Source organism: Periophthalmus magnuspinnatus, chromosome 9 (assembly GCF_009829125.3).
Source record: "Periophthalmus magnuspinnatus isolate fPerMag1 chromosome 9, fPerMag1.2.pri, whole genome shotgun sequence".
In the NCBI taxonomy this organism is placed as follows: Eukaryota; Metazoa; Chordata; class Actinopteri; order Gobiiformes; family Gobiidae; genus Periophthalmus; species Periophthalmus magnuspinnatus.
The window spans coordinates 1,349,799-1,368,157 of record NC_047134.1 but is presented as its reverse complement, the minus strand read 5'-3'; the positions used below and the strand labels follow the sequence as shown (position 1 = coordinate 1,368,157).

The 18,359-nt window shown below is 42.3% G+C and overlaps 1 protein-coding gene across 1 annotated transcript in view; it reads left to right on the top strand.

Annotated features, from left to right (window-relative positions):
- The window catches only part of unc5ca (unc-5 netrin receptor Ca), a 397,363-nt gene that overhangs the window by 254,555 nt on the left and 124,449 nt on the right, over positions 1-18,359 (top strand). Inside the window, exon 4 of the mRNA XM_055224198.1 lies at positions 12,157-12,260. Coding sequence (XP_055080173.1) covers positions 12,157-12,260 — 104 coding nt within the window. The remainder of the gene's footprint in view (positions 1-12,156; positions 12,261-18,359) is intronic.

Here is an 18,359-nt window from a genome sequence, read left to right as displayed (position 1 = left end):
TGGTCTGGTCCTGGTTTATTCATGGTTTAGTCCTTGTTTAGTCCTGGTTTGGTATTGGTTTGGTCCTGGTTTAGTCCTGGTTTGGTCCTGGTTTAGCCCTGGTTTAGTCCTGGTTTAGTCCTGGTTTAGTCCTGGTTTATTCCTGGTTTGGTCCTGGTTTGGTCCTGGTTTAGTCCTGGTTTAGTCCTGGTTTGGTCCTGGTTTAGTCCTGGTTTAGTCCTGGTTCAGTCCTGGTTTGGCCCTTGTTTATTCCTGGTTTAGTCCTGGTTTAGTCCTGGTTTATTCCTGGTTTGGTCCTGGTTTGGTCCTGGTTTAGTCCTGGTTTAGTCCTGGTTTGGTCCTGGTTTAGTCCTGGTTTAGTCCTGGTTCAGTCCTGGTTTGGTCCTGGTTTGGTCCTGGTTTGGTTCTGGTTTAGTCCTGGTTTAGTCCTGGTTTGGTCCTGGTTTAGTCCTGGTTTAGTCCTGGTTCAGTCCTGGTTTGGCCCTTGTTTATTCCTGGTTTAGTCCTGGTTTATTCCTGGTTTGGTCCTGGTTTAGTCCTGGTTTGGTCCTGGTTTAGTCCTGGTTTGGTCCTGGTTTGGTCCTGGTTTAGTCCTGGTTTGGTCCTGGTTCAGTCCTGGTTTAGTCCTGGTTCAGTCCTGGTTTGGCCCTTGTTTATTCCTGGTTTAGTCCTGGTTTATTCCTGGTTTGGTCCTGGTTTGGTCCTGGTTTGGTCCTGGTTTAGTCCTGTTCAGTCCTGGTTTGGTCCTGTTTAGTCCTGGTTTGGTCCTGGTTCAGTCCTGTTTTGTGGACTGGACCTTCTCCAGCTTCGTGCCGTCCCACAGTTGAGCTTCATTTGAATCTGAAGCTGTGTTGACGTCACTCAGTCACTTCTTTACACAGTTTATGACAAACACGTCTTAAAAACGACGTTATTTAATTCAATATCACGTTTTTCATTCTTTTCCCCCTCAACCTTCTTCCACTTTCTTTTTTTTATTTTCCATTGGATTTGTCTCTTTCATTTAAACTAATCGCCTTTAGCCGGGCCGCTGTGAAGTTCCCCTTTTAAACGCAGGCAGTGGCGCAGATCTGGCAGGGCTCGGAGCGGAAACGGCGGCGCGTTCCACAGTGCTTTGTAACGCTGTCATCCATCACAGCACGCGCACCATTAGCCCGGATCCGTTATTGTCTTTGGCTTTGCTTGAGATCCCCAGAATCTTTCTCCATGTGAAAACAAAAGTGTGGACTGATGGAGAGGAGGCTCACAAAGCGGCGTTTGAAAACACTCAGCTGAGATATGAACAATAAACATGAGGGTGTGGACGGAGTGACCGCGCTAAGGACACGACACAACGAGCTCTTGGGTGTAGTCAGTGATAGAAATGACCAAGTTCAACATTTGCGCGTCCAGGTCCGATCCACAATAAAACCCAAAAGTTAAATCTGTAACTGGACAAAAAGTTGAAGCCGTTTCTTCAGTTCTGTTTTTTTTTTACACTTTCTATTTGCAGGCTAGGTCTGTTGAGCTACATTAAGTGAGCACTGTGCCTGAGACATACTTTTCATTTTCATTCAGCTCTTTCTAGGTGTTTTTTTCACACCTATTAGCATCCTGGCCCGCTCTACTGTTCTCTTTGTCTCCTTTGTTTGCTTTGGGTTTGATGATGGAGTTATAGATGCGGGATAGATGTCTGGAAGTATTGTCTTTCCTAACAAAAATAACTTCTTTAATCCCCTCTCAAACAATTTCTTTTCTCTTTTTGCTAAAATTTGTACCTCACTCTCTTCAAAGGAGTGTTTTTTTATTTTTTTTATTGTGCATTTACCTTTTCATGACAAAATACAGCATAATCAGTCGGGAAACTGTCTCTTGCCCTCGTCTGTATGACATCATCACATTCTGGACCCTAAAAAACCCCAACAGCGCCCCCAACCGCACTGTTAGCGCCACTACTTCCTGTCCAGTTCTATCCCGACGAGGATTTTGCCGAGTCACGCTAAAAAAATATAGGAATAAATATTTAAAGATCAGGGAGCTGCGGGTGAATGTTAAAACGACACAAATAAAATGAACTCTTCACCAGAGACTCAGAAAGGTGGAGGTTTGTGCGTCAGTGCTAACGCTAATGCTAATTTGAGGCATAATAAACATTACAAAAACACCACAAACTGAAGTGTTCTACATTTAAAAATCATCTGGTTTTCTTTATTTTTGTTAATTTGAATTTTAATGGGCTGTTTGTTTTATGTGTTTCAGTTTTAATAAAAGTGACACTTAGCTTTGAGAGGCGGTGAGTTAGCTAGCATGCTACAGATAAATCGCACTTATCACAATGATACGTTTATACTTTTTATGTGTATTAGTTTCATAATGTGTAAAATGTAAAATGTTCCGCATTGTTCATGTCTTTTCTGGGTTTAGTTGTGACCAAATATGAGCAAACACACAAATGTTTTTAGCTCTTCTAGTCATAGATTCCATATTTTGGCGGGAGGTTCACCATGTTTGTCTCCATGGAGATGCTATTGTTTTCCCCAGAATGTTTCACAGTGTGGCATTAAACTCATACATCTTGCATTTATACCAGTTTTATTGAAAAAAAACAACAACAAACACAAAAAAACACAAAAAAAACAAACATTGAGAATCATCTGCTCGTCTCTATGGAGATAAATACTTTAAAGCAGAGGGGTCAAGGGTCAAACTCAAATTCACACTGGGCCAAAATTAAAAACGGAGACAAAAAAACTCAATATTTATTAAAAAATGTACTGACCCTGATGTGTGATGTTTAACCTTTTCATACGGAAACAAACTTTAGTTTTGCTTCAGCACAAAATCTGGAACAAATTTGACATAAAAGACACATCTGTGGGATTAATTTCTTCTTTAAATTAATAAAGTAAATTACGTTTCTCTCTGTAGCAGTTGATTTGTCTGAGGTGACCAGCGGCTCGGTCATTAATGAGTGTCCACAGTCAATGCGCTGGTCTAGACTACAGCGTACGAGCAAAGCATTCTGGGATTTGTAGTATTAGCGGTGCACGGGCCAAATATAATTACACTGTGGGCCAGATTTGGTCTCTGGGCCTGAGTTTGACATACGTTCTTTAAAGCCATACTGTGGAACTCCTTCATTAGAGGTTACACAGTTTCAGGGGTAAATCAGTGAACAGAAATCACAAACTTGGAACGTGCTTTGGTGAAAATAAAACAATGTTCTGTTTGTTTTCTCTGAATATGAGACTCTGAGACAAACGGACACAGCTCAGCCCCGTCAGACTGATATCTATCTGTTTTTTTTAATATAAAGAGATGTATCAGTCTGGTCCCCACGCCCTCCGCCTCGTCTAAAACCTGAAACACGATCGTCCAATCAGATGTGTTTATTTCAGTGACACGTGTGAAACAAAGGATCTCATTGGTCACCATCATTTACAAATAAAATCAAATTCATCGCTGATTCTGCAGAACTCCGTGATGTTTTTTCGTCCCCTGTGATATATTTCTTTCTTTTCTCCTCGTGTTTGTTTGGATACGGACACGCCCTTCCTTCACCCTGATTGGCTTAATCCACCTGTCAATCACAGCCGCACTCTAAACGGCGCAGGAAGTGTCCCATTAGTTTAATCTATGATCTGTTTGTGGATTCTACTGCCGCTGTGAACAGGTTAATTGGTCTGTTACCGTGGCGCATTTCCGCGGTAGTTAGCAACAGCTGGCTAACGGCTCGCAACATCGTCTGTTTGGTCCCATTCTGAGCGAGGGAGATACTGTTGTGTTAGCAAAGCGCGGAACATCATAAAGCATCATTATCCCGACCGTAAAATGGCCGACCTCTTTGAGACAGCTGTAAACCGAAGGAAGAGGGTATGAATAATAAAACACAGCGATTATGCAAAACCAAAGAGTAAACACAATATCTGTTTTTATCAGGCATTTTTATAAGATGATTTTGACAAGTGCTGTCTGCAAATTACTGCTCTTGTCAGGTACTCGCTTTTCAAACACTTGGTGAATGGTTGGGACCAAAATAGGGATGTTCAAACTGTGAAACTCCTCATTCACTTTTATTTTCATTGGCAAATAGACAGGGCCGGTCCCAGCTTTCAGGGGGCCCTGAGCTGAATGTGTCTCTGGGGCCCCCTGACTCTGCTTTCGTCACTTTGACCAGTTGTTTTTGTGTTTATCTGAACAACATCAGACTGAAAACATCCAGAACGTCACAACTACAACAGACACAAGCACAGAACAGAACAGTATAAATGATTAAAAAACAATCCTAGACATTTTTTCTTTATTTCTGGTGCATTTTTATTTATTTATTTTTCGTTTCTTCCATTTGGCGAGAGTGGGCTTACATTTACATTATGTCGGGTCCTTGTGTCAGTGTAAACACAGAGCTGCCCTCACCTCTGCCTGACTCAAAAACAAATATTAGAGAAATTTTACTACTGTAGATATAAAACAAATGTAATATTTTCAGGGGGATATTCTGGCTGCTGTAAACACATAATCCCTGTGTCCAATAAAACGTGATATATTACTTTCAATATAAATGTATGTGTTCTTGGGGGCCCCCTGCTGGCCTCGGGGCCCCAAGCAGCTGCTGAGTTTGCTCATAGTCTGGACCGGCCCTGCTAATAGATCACAGTCCCTCCGACATCTGACCTGCTTTATTAAATCTAATCTTTTTTTTTCTTTTATTTTTATAAGAAAGTACAGTTAATGCAACATCAAACACTTTATGTTTAGGTTTATAGAGGTGGAAACTATAATTTTGCTTCAAGTTCAGTTCTTTTTATTTAATTAATGTTTTTTTTTGAATAATATTTATAACCCTTCTCATAAAAGTTTGTGAAAAAAGTACAAATTTAGACTTAAAGGCCCATATTACACTGTTTTCTGATCTGTTCTAATGTTGTTTCCTGGAGTTGTGTTTTGTTTCATTCTCACATGTTTAACACACAAATGCTGCAGATTTAGACTGAGTTCTTCTCTCAAACTGAAAACGCTCTGCTCCACCTTGTGATGTCATCATGTGGTGATACAGGAAGTGCTCCACTGTGTTTTTAAACTCCACACACCTTCATTTATAGAATCATTTGGATCATTTCAGTCCTGGACATTACAATCTCCACTGAACTAAAGACAAAAGTAGGAGGAGTTAACTTGAAAACTACCACTTGATGACATCACAAGGTGGAACAGAGCGTTTTGAGCTTTGGAGATGTAACAGACTGATAACGCAGGATGACTTAAATGTCTGAATATAACTCTGAGTATGTTTTTGAGGAGGTAACAGCATCAGAACATGGCTTAAACCTCAACAAATACATGTTTTTAAACTCATTACAGTGCATTTTAGAAGATGGAAACACATTTATCCGCTTTAACTCACGTAGCAAATATAAAACCCACGTGACCATCAGACGACAGACCTGCCCTGGACCGGAGTGGACACAGGTGATGGACAAAGCCAGAATAATCCCATCACGCTCGTGTTTATTTCCCCAAATCCTCGAGAGAAGCAGGACTAAACATCGCTGCACTGAACAATGCTTTAAGTTCAGGCTAAAAACAAAAGATTGACCAACCAATAAGTTTCCCAGAGACACATAAGGCCTGTCTGATCTTCATTAGTGAGAAACTCGAGGAAAGTTTATGGTTGTCCAGCGTCAGCTTAAAAGTTTAGCCAGACTTCAGTAATCGTTCTTTTTCAACATCAGTGCAGTAGTTTGGCACAGACTGAGGCCGCGGGGTTTAGTTTGGTGCTAAAAACGGAGCATAGGACCATAACTGTAGCATTATTACAATTTAAAGAACTGATAACTTTTTAAACGACACAAATGCGCACAGGAAACGGCTAAATAACAGAGAGAACGTGCGTCTCTGGCTGAAGTAACGCCCCCTGTAGGATTAGCTGTGCCACTACACAGACAGGAAACTCACAAAACTGGATTTATAACGGACGTGACGCTGCGTTTTGTTTTGCACTTTTCTGATGCAAATAAGTGCATTTTTTATGAATGGAAACGCAGTAATTGTGTCAGCGACTTCAACTTAAATATGCTGGAGTTAGGACAATGTTGCATTTATAAAAAGGTAAATTCACAAATGTTGAACCTGATCTTTATAAAACATCAGCTTTGTAAAAATATTCATGTAATTGCCTCCGTCTGTATAAATAATATTGGTCTATATGAGTTTTTATCGTCTGAAACTCAGCTGTAGTGTTTTATGTTTAGAGCCAATATTCTCCATATTCTGACTTAGATCATTTCAAAACAACGTCACAGTTATCGAACTTCACTTTTCACATAGATCTGAAAAAGAGTCCTGGTTATTTCCTGTTTTAGTCCTTGTTTAGTCCTGGTTTATTCCTGCTTTAGTCCTTGTTTAGTCTTTGTTTAGTCCTTGTTTAGTCCTTGTTTAGTCCTTGTTTAGTCCTGGTTTAGTAGTGGTTTAGTCCTTGTTTAGTCCTGGTTTAGTCCTGGTTTAGACCTTGTTTAGTCCTGGTTTAGTCCTTGTTTATTCCTGGTTTAGTCTTTGTTTAGTCCTTGTTTAGTCCTGGTTTAGTCCTTGTTTAGTCCTGGTTTAGTCCTTGTTTAGTCCTGGTTTAGTCCTTGTTTAGTCCTGGTTTAGACCTTGTTTAGTCCTGGTTTAGTCCTTGTTTATTCCTGGTTTAGTCTTTGTTTAGTCCTTGTTTAGTCCTGGTTTAGTCCTTGTTTAGTCCTGGTTTAGACCTTGTTTAGTCCTGGTTTAGTCCTTGTTTATTCCTGGTTTAGTCTTTGTTTAGTCCTTGTTTAGTCCTGGTTTAGTCCTTGTTTAGTCCTGGTTTAGTCCTTGTTTATTCCTGGTTTAGTCCTTGTTTAGTCCTGGTTTAGTCCTTGTTTAGTCCTTGTTTAGTCTTGGTTTAGTCCTTGTTTAGTCCTGGTTTAGTCCTTGTTTAGTCCTTGTTTAGTCCTGGTTTAGTCTTTGTTTAGTCCTGATTTAGTCCTTGTTTAGTCCTGGTTTAGTCCTTGTTTAGTCCTTGTTTAGTCCTGGTTTAGTCCTTGTTTATTCCTGGTTTAGTCTTTGTTTAGTCCTTGTTTAGTCCTGGTTTAGTCCTTGTTTAGTCCTGGTTTAGTCCTTGTTTATTCCTGGTTTAGTCCTTGTTTAGTCCTGGTTTAGTCCTTGTTTAGTCCTGGTTTAGTCCTTGTTTAGTCCTTGTTTAGTCTTGGTTTAGTCCTTGTTTAGTCCTGGTTTAGTCCTGGTTTAGTCCTTGTTTAGTCCTTGTTTAGTCCTGGTTTAGTCTTTGTTTAGTCCTGATTTAGTCCTTGTTTAGTCCTGGTTTAGTCCTTGTTTAGTCCTGGTTTAGTCCTGGTTTAGTCTTTGTTTAGTCCTGGTTTAGTCCTGGTTTAGTCTTTGTTTAGTCCTGGTTTAGTCCTGGTTTAGTCCTTGTTTAATCCTGGTTTAGTCCTGGTTTAGTCTTTGTTTAGTCCTGGTTTAGTCCTGGTTTAGTCCTTGTTTAGTCCTGGTTTAGTCTTTGTTTAGTCCTTGTTTAGTCCTTGTTTAGTCCTGGTTTAGTCCTTGTTTAGTCCTGGTTTAGTCCTTGTTTATTCCTGGTTTAGTCCTTGTTTAGTCCTGGTTTAGTCCTTGTTTAGTCCTTGTTTAGTCTTGGTTTAGTCCTTGTTTAGTCCTGGTTTAGTCCTGGTTTAGTCCTTGTTTAGTCCTTGTTTAGTCCTGGTTTAGTCTTTGTTTAGTCCTGATTTAGTCCTTGTTTAGTCCTGGTTTAGTCCTTGTTTAGTCCTGGTTTAGTCTTTGTTTAGTCCTGGTTTAGTCCTGGTTTAGTCTTTGTTTAGTCCTGGTTTAGTCCTGGTTTAGTCCTGGTTTAGTCTTTGTTTAGTCCTGGTTTAGTCCTGGTTTAGTCCTGGTTTAGTCCTTGTTTAGTCCTTGTTTAGTCCTTGTTTAGTCCTGGTTTAGTCCTTGTTTAGTCCTGGTTTAGTCCTGGTTTAGACCTTGTTTAGTCCTGGTTTAGTCCTTGTTTAGTCCTTGTTTAGTCCTGGTTTAGTCCTTGTTTAGTCCTGGTTTAGTCCTGGTTTAGACCTTGTTTAGTCCTTGTTTAGTCCTTGTTTAGTCCTGGTTTAGTCCTTGTTTAGTCCTTGTTTAGTCCTGGTTTAGTCCTTGTTTAGTCCTTGTTTAGTCCTGGTTTAGTCCTTGTTTAGTCCTGGTTTAGTCCTGGTTTAGACCTTGTTTAGTCCTTGTTTAGTCCTGGTTTAGTCCTGGTTTAGTCTTTGTTTAGTCCTGGTTTAGTCCTGGTTTAGTCTTTGTTTAGTCCTGGTTTAGTCCTGGTTTAGTCCTTGTTTAATCCTGGTTTAGTCCTGGTTTAGTCTTTGTTTAGTCCTGGTTTAGTCCTGGTTTAGTCCTTGTTTAGTCCTGGTTTAGTCTTTGTTTAGTCCTTGTTTAGTCCTTGTTTAGTCCTGGTTTAGTCCTTGTTTATTCCTGGTTTAGTCTTTGTTTAGTCCTTGTTTAGTCCTGGTTTAGTCCTTGTTTAGTCCTGGTTTAGTCCTTGTTTATTCCTGGTTTAGTCCTTGTTTAGTCCTGGTTTAGTCCTTGTTTAGTCCTTGTTTAGTCTTGGTTTAGTCCTTGTTTAGTCCTGGTTTAGTCCTGGTTTAGTCCTTGTTTAGTCCTTGTTTAGTCCTGGTTTAGTCCTTGTTTAGACCTTGTTTAGTCCTGGTTTAGTCCTTGTTTATTCCTGGTTTAGTCTTTGTTTAGTCCTTGTTTAGTCCTGGTTTAGTCCTTGTTTAGTCCTGGTTTAGTCCTTGTTTAGTCCTGGTTTAGACCTTGTTTAGTCCTGGTTTAGTCCTTGTTTATTCCTGGTTTAGTCTTTGTTTAGTCCTTGTTTAGTCCTGGTTTAGTCCTTGTTTAGTCCTTGTTTAGTCCTGGTTTAGACCTTGTTTAGTCCTGGTTTAGTCCTTGTTTATTCCTGGTTTAGTCTTTGTTTAGTCCTTGTTTAGTCCTGGTTTAGTCCTTGTTTAGTCCTGGTTTAGTCCTTGTTTATTCCTGGTTTAGTCCTTGTTTAGTCCTGGTTTAGTCCTTGTTTAGTCCTTGTTTAGTCCTGGTTTAGTCTTTGTTTAGTCCTGATTTAGTCCTTGTTTAGTCCTGGTTTAGTCCTTGTTTAGTCCTTGTTTAGTCCTGGTTTAGTCCTTGTTTATTCCTGGTTTAGTCTTTGTTTAGTCCTTGTTTAGTCCTGGTTTAGTCCTTGTTTAGTCCTGGTTTAGTCCTTGTTTATTCCTGGTTTAGTCCTTGTTTAGTCCTGGTTTAGTCCTTGTTTAGTCCTTGTTTAGTCTTGGTTTAGTCCTTGTTTAGTCCTGGTTTAGTCCTGGTTTAGTCCTTGTTTAGTCCTTGTTTAGTCCTGGTTTAGTCTTTGTTTAGTCCTGATTTAGTCCTTGTTTAGTCCTGGTTTAGTCCTTGTTTAGTCCTGGTTTAGTCCTGGTTTAGTCTTTGTTTAGTCCTGGTTTAGTCTTTGTTTAGTCCTGGTTTAGTCCTGGTTTAGTCCTTGTTTAATCCTGGTTTAGTCCTGGTTTAGTCTTTGTTTAGTCCTGGTTTAGTCCTTGTTTAGTCCTGGTTTAGTCTTTGTTTAGTCCTTGTTTAGTCCTTGTTTAGTCCTGGTTTAGTCCTTGTTTATTCCTGGTTTAGTCTTTGTTTAGTCCTTGTTTAGTCCTGGTTTAGTCCTTGTTTAGTCCTGGTTTAGTCCTTGTTTATTCCTGGTTTAGTCCTTGTTTAGTCCTGGTTTAGTCCTTGTTTAGTCCTTGTTTAGTCTTGGTTTAGTCCTTGTTTAGTCCTGGTTTAGTCCTGGTTTAGTCCTTGTTTAGTCCTGGTTTAGTCTTTGTTTAGTCCTGATTTAGTCCTTGTTTAGTCCTGGTTTAGTCCTTGTTTAGTCCTGGTTTAGTCCTGGTTTAGTCTTTGTTTAGTCCTGGTTTAGTCCTGGTTTAGTCTTTGTTTAGTCCTGGTTTAGTCCTGGTTTAGTCCTGGTTTAGTCTTTGTTTAGTCCTGGTTTAGTCCTGGTTTAGTCCTGGTTTAGTCCTTGTTTAGTCCTTGTTTAGTCCTTGTTTAGTCCTTGTTTAGTCCTGGTTTAGTCCTTGTTTAGTCCTGGTTTAGTCCTGGTTTAGACCTTGTTTAGTCCTGGTTTAGTCCTTGTTTAGTCCTTGTTTAGTCCTGGTTTAGTCCTTGTTTAGTCCTGGTTTAGTCCTGGTTTAGACCTTGTTTAGTCCTTGTTTAGTCCTTGTTTAGTCCTGGTTTAGTCCTTGTTTAGTCCTTGTTTAGTCCTGGTTTAGTCCTTGTTTAGTCCTTGTTTAGTCCTGGTTTAGTCCTTGTTTAGTCCTGGTTTAGTCCTGGTTTAGACCTTGTTTAGACCTTGTTTAGTCCTGGTTTAGTCTTTGTTTAGTCCTGGTTTAGTCCTGGTTTAGTCTTTGTTTAGTCCTGGTTTAGTCCTGGTTTAGTCCTTGTTTAATCCTGGTTTAGTCCTGGTTTAGTCTTTGTTTAGTCCTGGTTTAGTCCTGGTTTAGTCCTTGTTTAGTCCTGGTTTAGTCTTTGTTTAGTCCTTGTTTAGTCCTTGTTTAGTCCTGGTTTAGTCCTTGTTTATTCCTGGTTTAGTCTTTGTTTAGTCCTTGTTTAGTCCTGGTTTAGTCCTTGTTTAGTCCTGGTTTAGTCCTTGTTTATTCCTGGTTTAGTCCTTGTGTAGTCCTGGTTTAGTCCTTGTTTAGTCCTTGTTTAGTCTTGGTTTAGTCCTTGTTTAGTCCTGGTTTAGTCCTGGTTTAGTCCTTGTTTAGTCCTTGTTTAGTCCTGGTTTAGTCTTTGTTTAGTCCTGATTTAGTCCTTGTTTAGTCCTGGTTTAGTCCTGGTTTAGTCCTGGTTTAGTCTTTGTTTAGTCCTGGTTTAGTCCTGGTTTAGTCTTTGTTTAGTCCTGGTTTAGTCTTTGTTTAGTCCTGGTTTAGTCCTGGTTTAGTCCTTGTTTAGTCCTTGTTTAGTCCTTGTTTAGTCCTTGTTTAGTCCTTGTTTAGTCCTGGTTTAGTCCTTGTTTAGTCCTGGTTTAGTCCTGGTTTAGACCTTGTTTAGTCCTGGTTTAGTCCTTGTTTAGTCCTTGTTTAGTCCTTGTTTAGTCCTTGTTTAGTCCTGGTTTAGTCTTTGTTTAGTCCTGATTTAGTCCTTGTTTAGTCCTGGTTTAGTCCTTGTTTAGTCCTGGTTTAGTCCTGGTTTAGTCTTTGTTTAGTCCTGGTTTAGTCCTGGTTTAGTCTTTGTTTAGTCCTGGTTTAGTCCTGGTTTAGTCTTTGTTTAGTCCTGGTTTAGTCCTGGTTTAGTCCTGGTTTAGTCCTTGTTTAGTCCTTGTTTAGTCCTTGTTTAGTCCTTGTTTAGTCCTTGTTTAGTCCTGGTTTAGTCCTTGTTTAGTCCTGGTTTAGTCCTGGTTTAGACCTTGTTTAGTCCTGGTTTAGTCCTTGTTTAGTCCTTGTTTAGTCCTGGTTTAGTCCTTGTTTAGTCCTGGTTTAGTCCTGGTTTAGACCTTGTTTAGTCCTTGTTTAGTCCTTGTTTAGTCCTGGTTTAGACCTTGTTTAGTCCTTGTTTAGTCCTTGTTTAGTCCTGGTTTAGTCCTTGTTTAGTCCTGGTTTAGTCCTTGTTTAGTCCTGGTTTAGTCCTGGTTTAGACCTTGTTTAGTCCTTGTTTAGTCCTGGTTTAGTCCTTGTTTAGTCCTTGTTTAGTCCTGGTTTAGTCCTTGTTTAGTCCTGGTTTAGTCCTGGTTTAGACCTTGTTTAGTCCTTGTTTAGTCCTTGTTTAGTCCTGGTTTAGACCTTGTTTAGTCCTTGTTTAGTCCTTGTTTAGTCCTGGTTTAGTCCTTGTTTAGTCCTGGTTTAGTCCTTGTTTAGTCCTGGTTTAGTCCTGGTTTAGACCTTATTTAGTCCTGGTTTAGTCCTGGTTTAGTCCTTGTTTAGTCCTCGTTTACACCTTGTTTATTCACATTTTCATCCATCTGAAGAGGTCATTTTAAACATATCTATCTCCTTCTTCAGACGTAAAAGTGCACCGTCTTGAGCAGTTTCTTTATTTAACGTCGCTTTTCTCCACAGATCTGACGAGGCCATTTGAACCGTCCTGAGTTTATCTCTGCGTGTAACGTCTCTTTCCTTTTCTCCACAGATCTGAAGAAGTCATTTGAACAGGAGCCTCTGGGAAAGGAAGTGGCTTTAGAGCAGGAGGTTTTGCTCCAGTGCCGTCCTCCTGAAGGCATCCCCGCGGCCGAGGTACGTGCCCTCGCGACCGAAGATTTGGGAAAAATATCCGACTGTGATTTTTCTGACAAGCATTGTGATTGTGATTTCCATCGGATTTGTGATTCATGTTTTGAAATTCATATGGCACGTTTTCATATTTTTGTGTTGAGGACTTTGTTTGCTGGGCTAGTACGTGCGCTAGGTCAATATTCATCATATTTTTACATCAGTTAAGACGCATTTTGTGGAAAAAGTTGAGAAGAAAAGTCAAATTTGAAGGAAATACAATTTGAACCATCGCCAAAATCAAAAAAACTACAAAAACTGGACGGAAGTTTTGGTAAAATCCGAACCTTTGCCCGTCAGACTCACATCTCTCCGTAGTTTTTCCGCAGATCGACATCAGTCTGATCTCCGCACTCTCTGCTGCGTCTCAACCAAACATAATCGTCCAATCAGATTTGTTTTTGCCAGAAACGAAGGAGCTCATTGGTCACCTACGATTTACAAATAAAATCACATTTCCCTCACCTCACGTTAACACGGTTTGGTGCTTCACTCACTGATTCTGCAGAAATACACCGTGTTTTCAGCCTCCTGTGATTTTATTTGACCCTTTATTTTCTCCAGTATGTGCGTCCCTGATTGGCTAATCCACCTGTCAATCAATCCCTGTTATATGCACTTTAATAATGCGATTCTGTTCAAAGAATTGACAAAAACAGTGAAATATGAACAAACTAAGACAAGAATCACGTTGCAGATCATGTTTGAACAGCTCTAAAGTACAGGGTTTGTGTCTTTTCCGTGATTTAAGACCACGTGTGTCGTTATTTGAGGAGAAAAAGGCGGTACTTTAAAAACATCAGCGTTTATGATTTGATAACTGCTCTGAACGCTCCAAAGAAACAGGTACGAGGTTTTTTCGGACGTAAAGAGGCACGATGTAACTTTTATGACTGTGTGTATCCGTGGAGACGTTATTGCTTTGCTAAGTGTCCACGTAAACCACTCCAGGTCAGATCTGTGGAGATGCAGCTCACAGTAGAATGTGTGTTTTTCAAGAGGTTTCTTAGCGATACAATCACACCGAGCACATTCTAGACGTATAGTTTAATGCCGCACTGTGAAACATTCCAATCAAAGCAATAACATCTCCATGGAGACAAACGGAACAGATTCTCCATCAGAAAAGTTGCATAGAGTCTTTAATTTATGAGGTGGTTTAGACAAAAATCCCAATAGAGCTGCATTTAGTTGTCGTGGTTTGTTTCTGTTTGAGCCCCGTTTAGTCCTGATGTGGACTTGGTTTAGTCCTGGTTTAGTCCTGGTTTAGTCCCGGTTTGGTCCTGGTTTAGTCCTGGTTCAGTCCTGGTTCAGTCCCGGTTCAGTCCCGGTTCAGTCCCGGTTCAGTCCCGGTTTAGTCCAGGTTCAGTCCCGGTTTAGTCCTGGTTCAGTCCCGGTTCAGTCCTGGTTCAGTCCTGTTTCTATAGAGCTGTGATGTTTCCTTTAACAGGTCCTGGTTTAGTCCTGGTTCAGTCCTGGTTCAGTCCCGGTTCAGTCCCGGTTCAGTCCCGGTTCAGTCCCGGTTTAGTCCCGGTTCAGTCCCGGTTCAGTCCCGGTTCAGTCCCGGTTCAGTCCCGGTTCAGTCCCGGTTTAGTCCAGGTTCAGTCCTGGTTCAGTCCCGGTTCAGTCCCGGTTCAGTCCCGGTTCAGTCCCGGTTCAGTCCTGGTTCAGTCCCGGTTCAGTCCCGGTTCAGTCCCGGTTCAGTCCTGGTTCAGTCCCGGTTTAGTCCTGGTTCAGTCCCGGTTTAGTCCTGGTTTAGTCCTGGTTCAGTCCCGGTTCAGTCCCGGTTCAGTCCCGGTTTAGTCCAGGTTCAGTCCCGGTTTAGTCCTGGTTCAGTCCCGGTTCAGTCCTGGTTCAGTCCTGTTTCTATAGAGCTGTGATGTTTCCTTTAACAGGTCCTGGTTTAGTCCTGGTTCAGTCCTGGTTCAGTCCCGGTTCAGTCCCGGTTCAGTCCCGGTTCAGTCCCGGTTTAGTCCCGGTTCAGTCCCGGTTCAGTCCCGGTTCAGTCCCGGTTCAGTCCCGGTTCAGTCCCGGTTTAGTCCCGGTTCAGTCCCGGTTCAGTCCCGGTTCAGTCCCGGTTCAGTCCCGGTTTAGTCCAGGTTCAGTCCTGGTTCAGTCCCGGTTCAGTCCCGGTTCAGTCCCGGTTCAGTCCTGGTTCAGTCCCGGTTTAGTCCCGGTTCAGTCCCGGTTTAGTCCTGGTTTAGTCCTGGTTCAGTCCCGGTTCAGTCCCGGTTCAGTCCCGGTTTAGTCCAGGTTCAGTCCCGGTTTAGTCCTGGTTCAGTCCCGGTTCAGTCCTGGTTTAGTCCTGGTTCAGTCCTGGTTCAGTCCCGGTTCAGTCCTGGTTTAGTCCTGGTTCAGTCCTGGTTCAGTCCTGTTTCTATAGAGCTGTGATGTTTCCTTTAACAGGTCCTGGTTCAGTCCTGGTTCAGTCCTGGTTTAGTCCTGGTTTAGTCCTGGTTTAGTCCTGGTTTAGTCCTGGTTTAGTCCTGGTTTAGTCCTGGTTTAATCCCGGTTTAGTCTTGGTTTAGTCCTGGTTTAGTCCTGGTTCAGTCCTGTTTCTATAGAGCTGTGATGTTTCCTTTAACAGGTCCTGGTTCAGTCCTGGTTTAGTCCTGGTTCAGTCCTGGTTTAGTCCTGGTTTAATCCTGGTTTAGTCCTGGTTTAGTCCCGGTTCAGTCCTGGTTTAGTCCTGTTTCTATAGAGCTGATGTTTCCTTTAACAGGTCCTGGTTTAGTCCTGGTTCAGTCCTGGTTCAGTCCTGGTTTAGTCCTGGTTTAGTCCTGGTTCAGTCCTGGTTCAGTCCTGGTTCAGTCCTGGTTCAGTCCTGGTTCAGTCCTGGTTCAGTCCTGGTTTAGTCCTGGTTTAGTCCTGGTTCAGTCCTGTTTCTATAGAGCTGATGTTTCCTTTAACAGTCCTTAACAGTGTTTGGGGTGAAGCTCTTATGAAACGGGCTCGTACGGTTTGTCGTTTGTGCATTTTAAAAACATTTTATTGAATCTCTGTTCCCAGAAAAGCGTCTTCAGACGTCCCCAGAGCTCACGTCATAATCCAGAGTGGTATTTTGAAAAGAAGCTTGTGTTCTTAGGATTGATCACATTTCCTCCAAAAAAAACAATTTCATCTGGAGCGCTTCCATCTTTGAGCGAGTGTACACAGAGATATTGTGTCTTTACTATAGGCGTTTGAGTTTGTTTCAAATGTGAGGAAATAAACTTTATAACTATTGATTTTTTTCCAGAAGGACTTGTTTTGTTTTGTTGTGTTGGACCAAACCTGTAGGAAAAGTTTAGCCATGTATTGTAGGTATTTTAAAGCTGCAACATGCAACTTTTTCTGGAGAATACTGTTACTGCTTTGCCTGTAATGTTCCGCAGCCCGGCATTTAACCTGTCTGTGTTACATTTATTTAATTGCATCGTTTTTAATGCTCAAAAATCCCTTGAAAAACCCACATTATTACTATGGATCGGGCTCCTCTTCGCAGATCTGACCTGTAAACTTCGCTCAGGGGTCTCACTGGCTCGTCTCCATGGAAACAGATGAGTAATGCCGTACTGGAGAATATTCCAAACCATTCTTCAAAAACGTGTGATTTCAGAGATGGTTTATTAAATGTAGTTATAGATTTCAATATGTTTTTGAATTGTAAAGATTCGTACTTCATAGACTTTTTTGGCCCCAACGCTTTACAAACGAGAGGGTTTCACTTAATAAATCTAATGTCATAAAGTCCGGGGGTCAAAGGTACAGACTCGGAGTAAAGTTCAACAGAGATTAGTACAAACAAGAGGTAGCCGAGTCGGAGGCGGAGGAGCTCGAACCGGTTTTAGGAAGCCGTGTCGGAGGTGCTCAAAAGAGTTTTAGGAAGCTGGGTCGGAGGTGGAGGTGTTCAGACCGGTCGTAGGAAGGTGGTTCGGAGGCTAAAGTGTTTGAATCAGTCGTAGGAAGCTGGATCGGAGGCGGAGTTGCTCAAAACAGTTTTAGGAAGCTGGATCGGAGGCAGAAGTGTTTGAACCGCTTGTAAAAAAGCTGAGTCGGAGGCTGAGGTGCTCGAATCGGTCAAAGGAAGCTGGGTCAGAGGCGGAGGTACAGGGTGGGTCCAAGAAACGGGATCTGGTGAAAAACGAGAAACACCGATTGAGACCATAACTACAAAAAATAAATAAAACTAAGACTGAGCCAAGCAGAAGTGTACCACAGAGGACACACTGACGACCTGGCACTGTGTGAAAGATCCACGGTCCCTTTGTACTCACCAGGAGGAGACTTGATCGCTCGTGGGCAGCAGGTGTGTAGTGGGTGGTGCCAGAGTCTCCGCCCATCTCCAGGCTCAGAAAGAAGACAGCAACAGAAACACAGACGGACTGGGATTCTTCGTCTAAATACTGATTTTTACAGAGAAGAGAATGAACTGGTCCAGAGGCGAGAATCTGAAAACTCACAGAAAAGTAGAGACACAGAAACATCATTGCAGTCTGTAAAACCCCTCACCACACACTTTATACACTTTTCTCACACAGGCGTTAACATTTTCTCACATTTCTCTCTCGTTTAAACTCTCTCAAAGTTCAAACCTTCGTCGGCGTCTTTGTCGGTGCAGAACGTTTCATCGACATTGTGGGTTTCGTCGGGGAGAAAACAAATTGCAAACGTACAGCACTTCAGAGTCACACTGAGATCCAACGTTTATGTAAATTTGTCTGAACACATTCTGTACTGGACAGGAGACACGGCACGGAGGAGACTGATGGACAATGGTCTACAGTCCAACAGCCAATCAGGACGCACGACACAATGGTCTACAGTCCAACAGCCAATCAGGACGCACGACACAATGGTCTACAGTCCAACAGCCAATCAGGACGCACGACACAATGGTCTACAGTCCAACAGCCAATCAGGACGCACGACACAATGCACGTTCATACACTGGGAAAAAAACCAACAGCAAGCTAAAAAAAAATCCATGAAACAGTGTGACCACGAAAGTTGAACCGCGACATAGCGAGGGACGACTTTGTAACATTTTATCCAAAAAATCTGGGATATTCCATGGAGCGAGCTAAAGCTGTCGCCTGGATTATCTGAGCAGCCCCGTCTCGTGAAGTCCTCATTTCTGTTCCATCAAAGTGACTAACCAGAGTTGGCAGTGTGTTGCCATAGTAACGAGCCCGCGGGTACAAACGTGGCTGAGACCAGGCCTAGCTGCGAAGATTATTTTAGCTTTGTCTCGTAGAATGCGTAAAGAAACAGTTGAATCAGAAGTTCCAGCGGGCGCACTCACACACCTGCGCCTAAATCACGAAGAAAGTTTAAAAATGAGTCGCCGTGTGTCACCTGAGACGTTCCTTGGACATATATGGCGTCAAAATATCCACGCAGAAGTGATGTACCGCCTTCAGAAACGTACGTACTGTATCATTAAACGCCGCTTTGACCCGGCGGCGTCACTAGCCACGTTTAAGACCGAACTGCAGAACATTCCTGGCAAATAACATCTCCGGGGAAACGATCAGGTGAAAAGTGACATATTGCGCCTTTGTACACGTTTAAATATGTGTGTTTTGCGTCGTTACGATCACACCGGACCATCGCCACTCGTTTTACCTTCAAACGTCTGACCGGTGGTGATACTTTTCCACTAGATCTCACTCTTGCACTCCACTCCTTCACGCAGTCTTCAGCGGAGAGTCATTCCGAGTTCATCCTCTCCGCCTTTCTGAACGCTCGCCCCTCGATCGTCTAGTACTACATCTCCCGTTCTGCCTGCGGAACATTGTTAGCATATCACTGTTTTATTCGCCATCAAAGCTAGCGCGCCGTAAACAGCCTCTGCGGGCTCGTATCGCACATGTCACTCCAACTCCCCCAAGGCCTTAACCACCTCCAAATATCGCATTTACAATTCAGATCAACGGCCTACCTCGCCGCTCCGCTCCGCACGCTCCCTCCTGACTGGATAAATACACGTAATTTCATTTAGTGGCTCACCGGGGAAGCGCGCGAGCAGGGGTTGCCAGATAAGGAGTGAATGAATCAAGTTCCTCAGGGTTTGATAGTGGT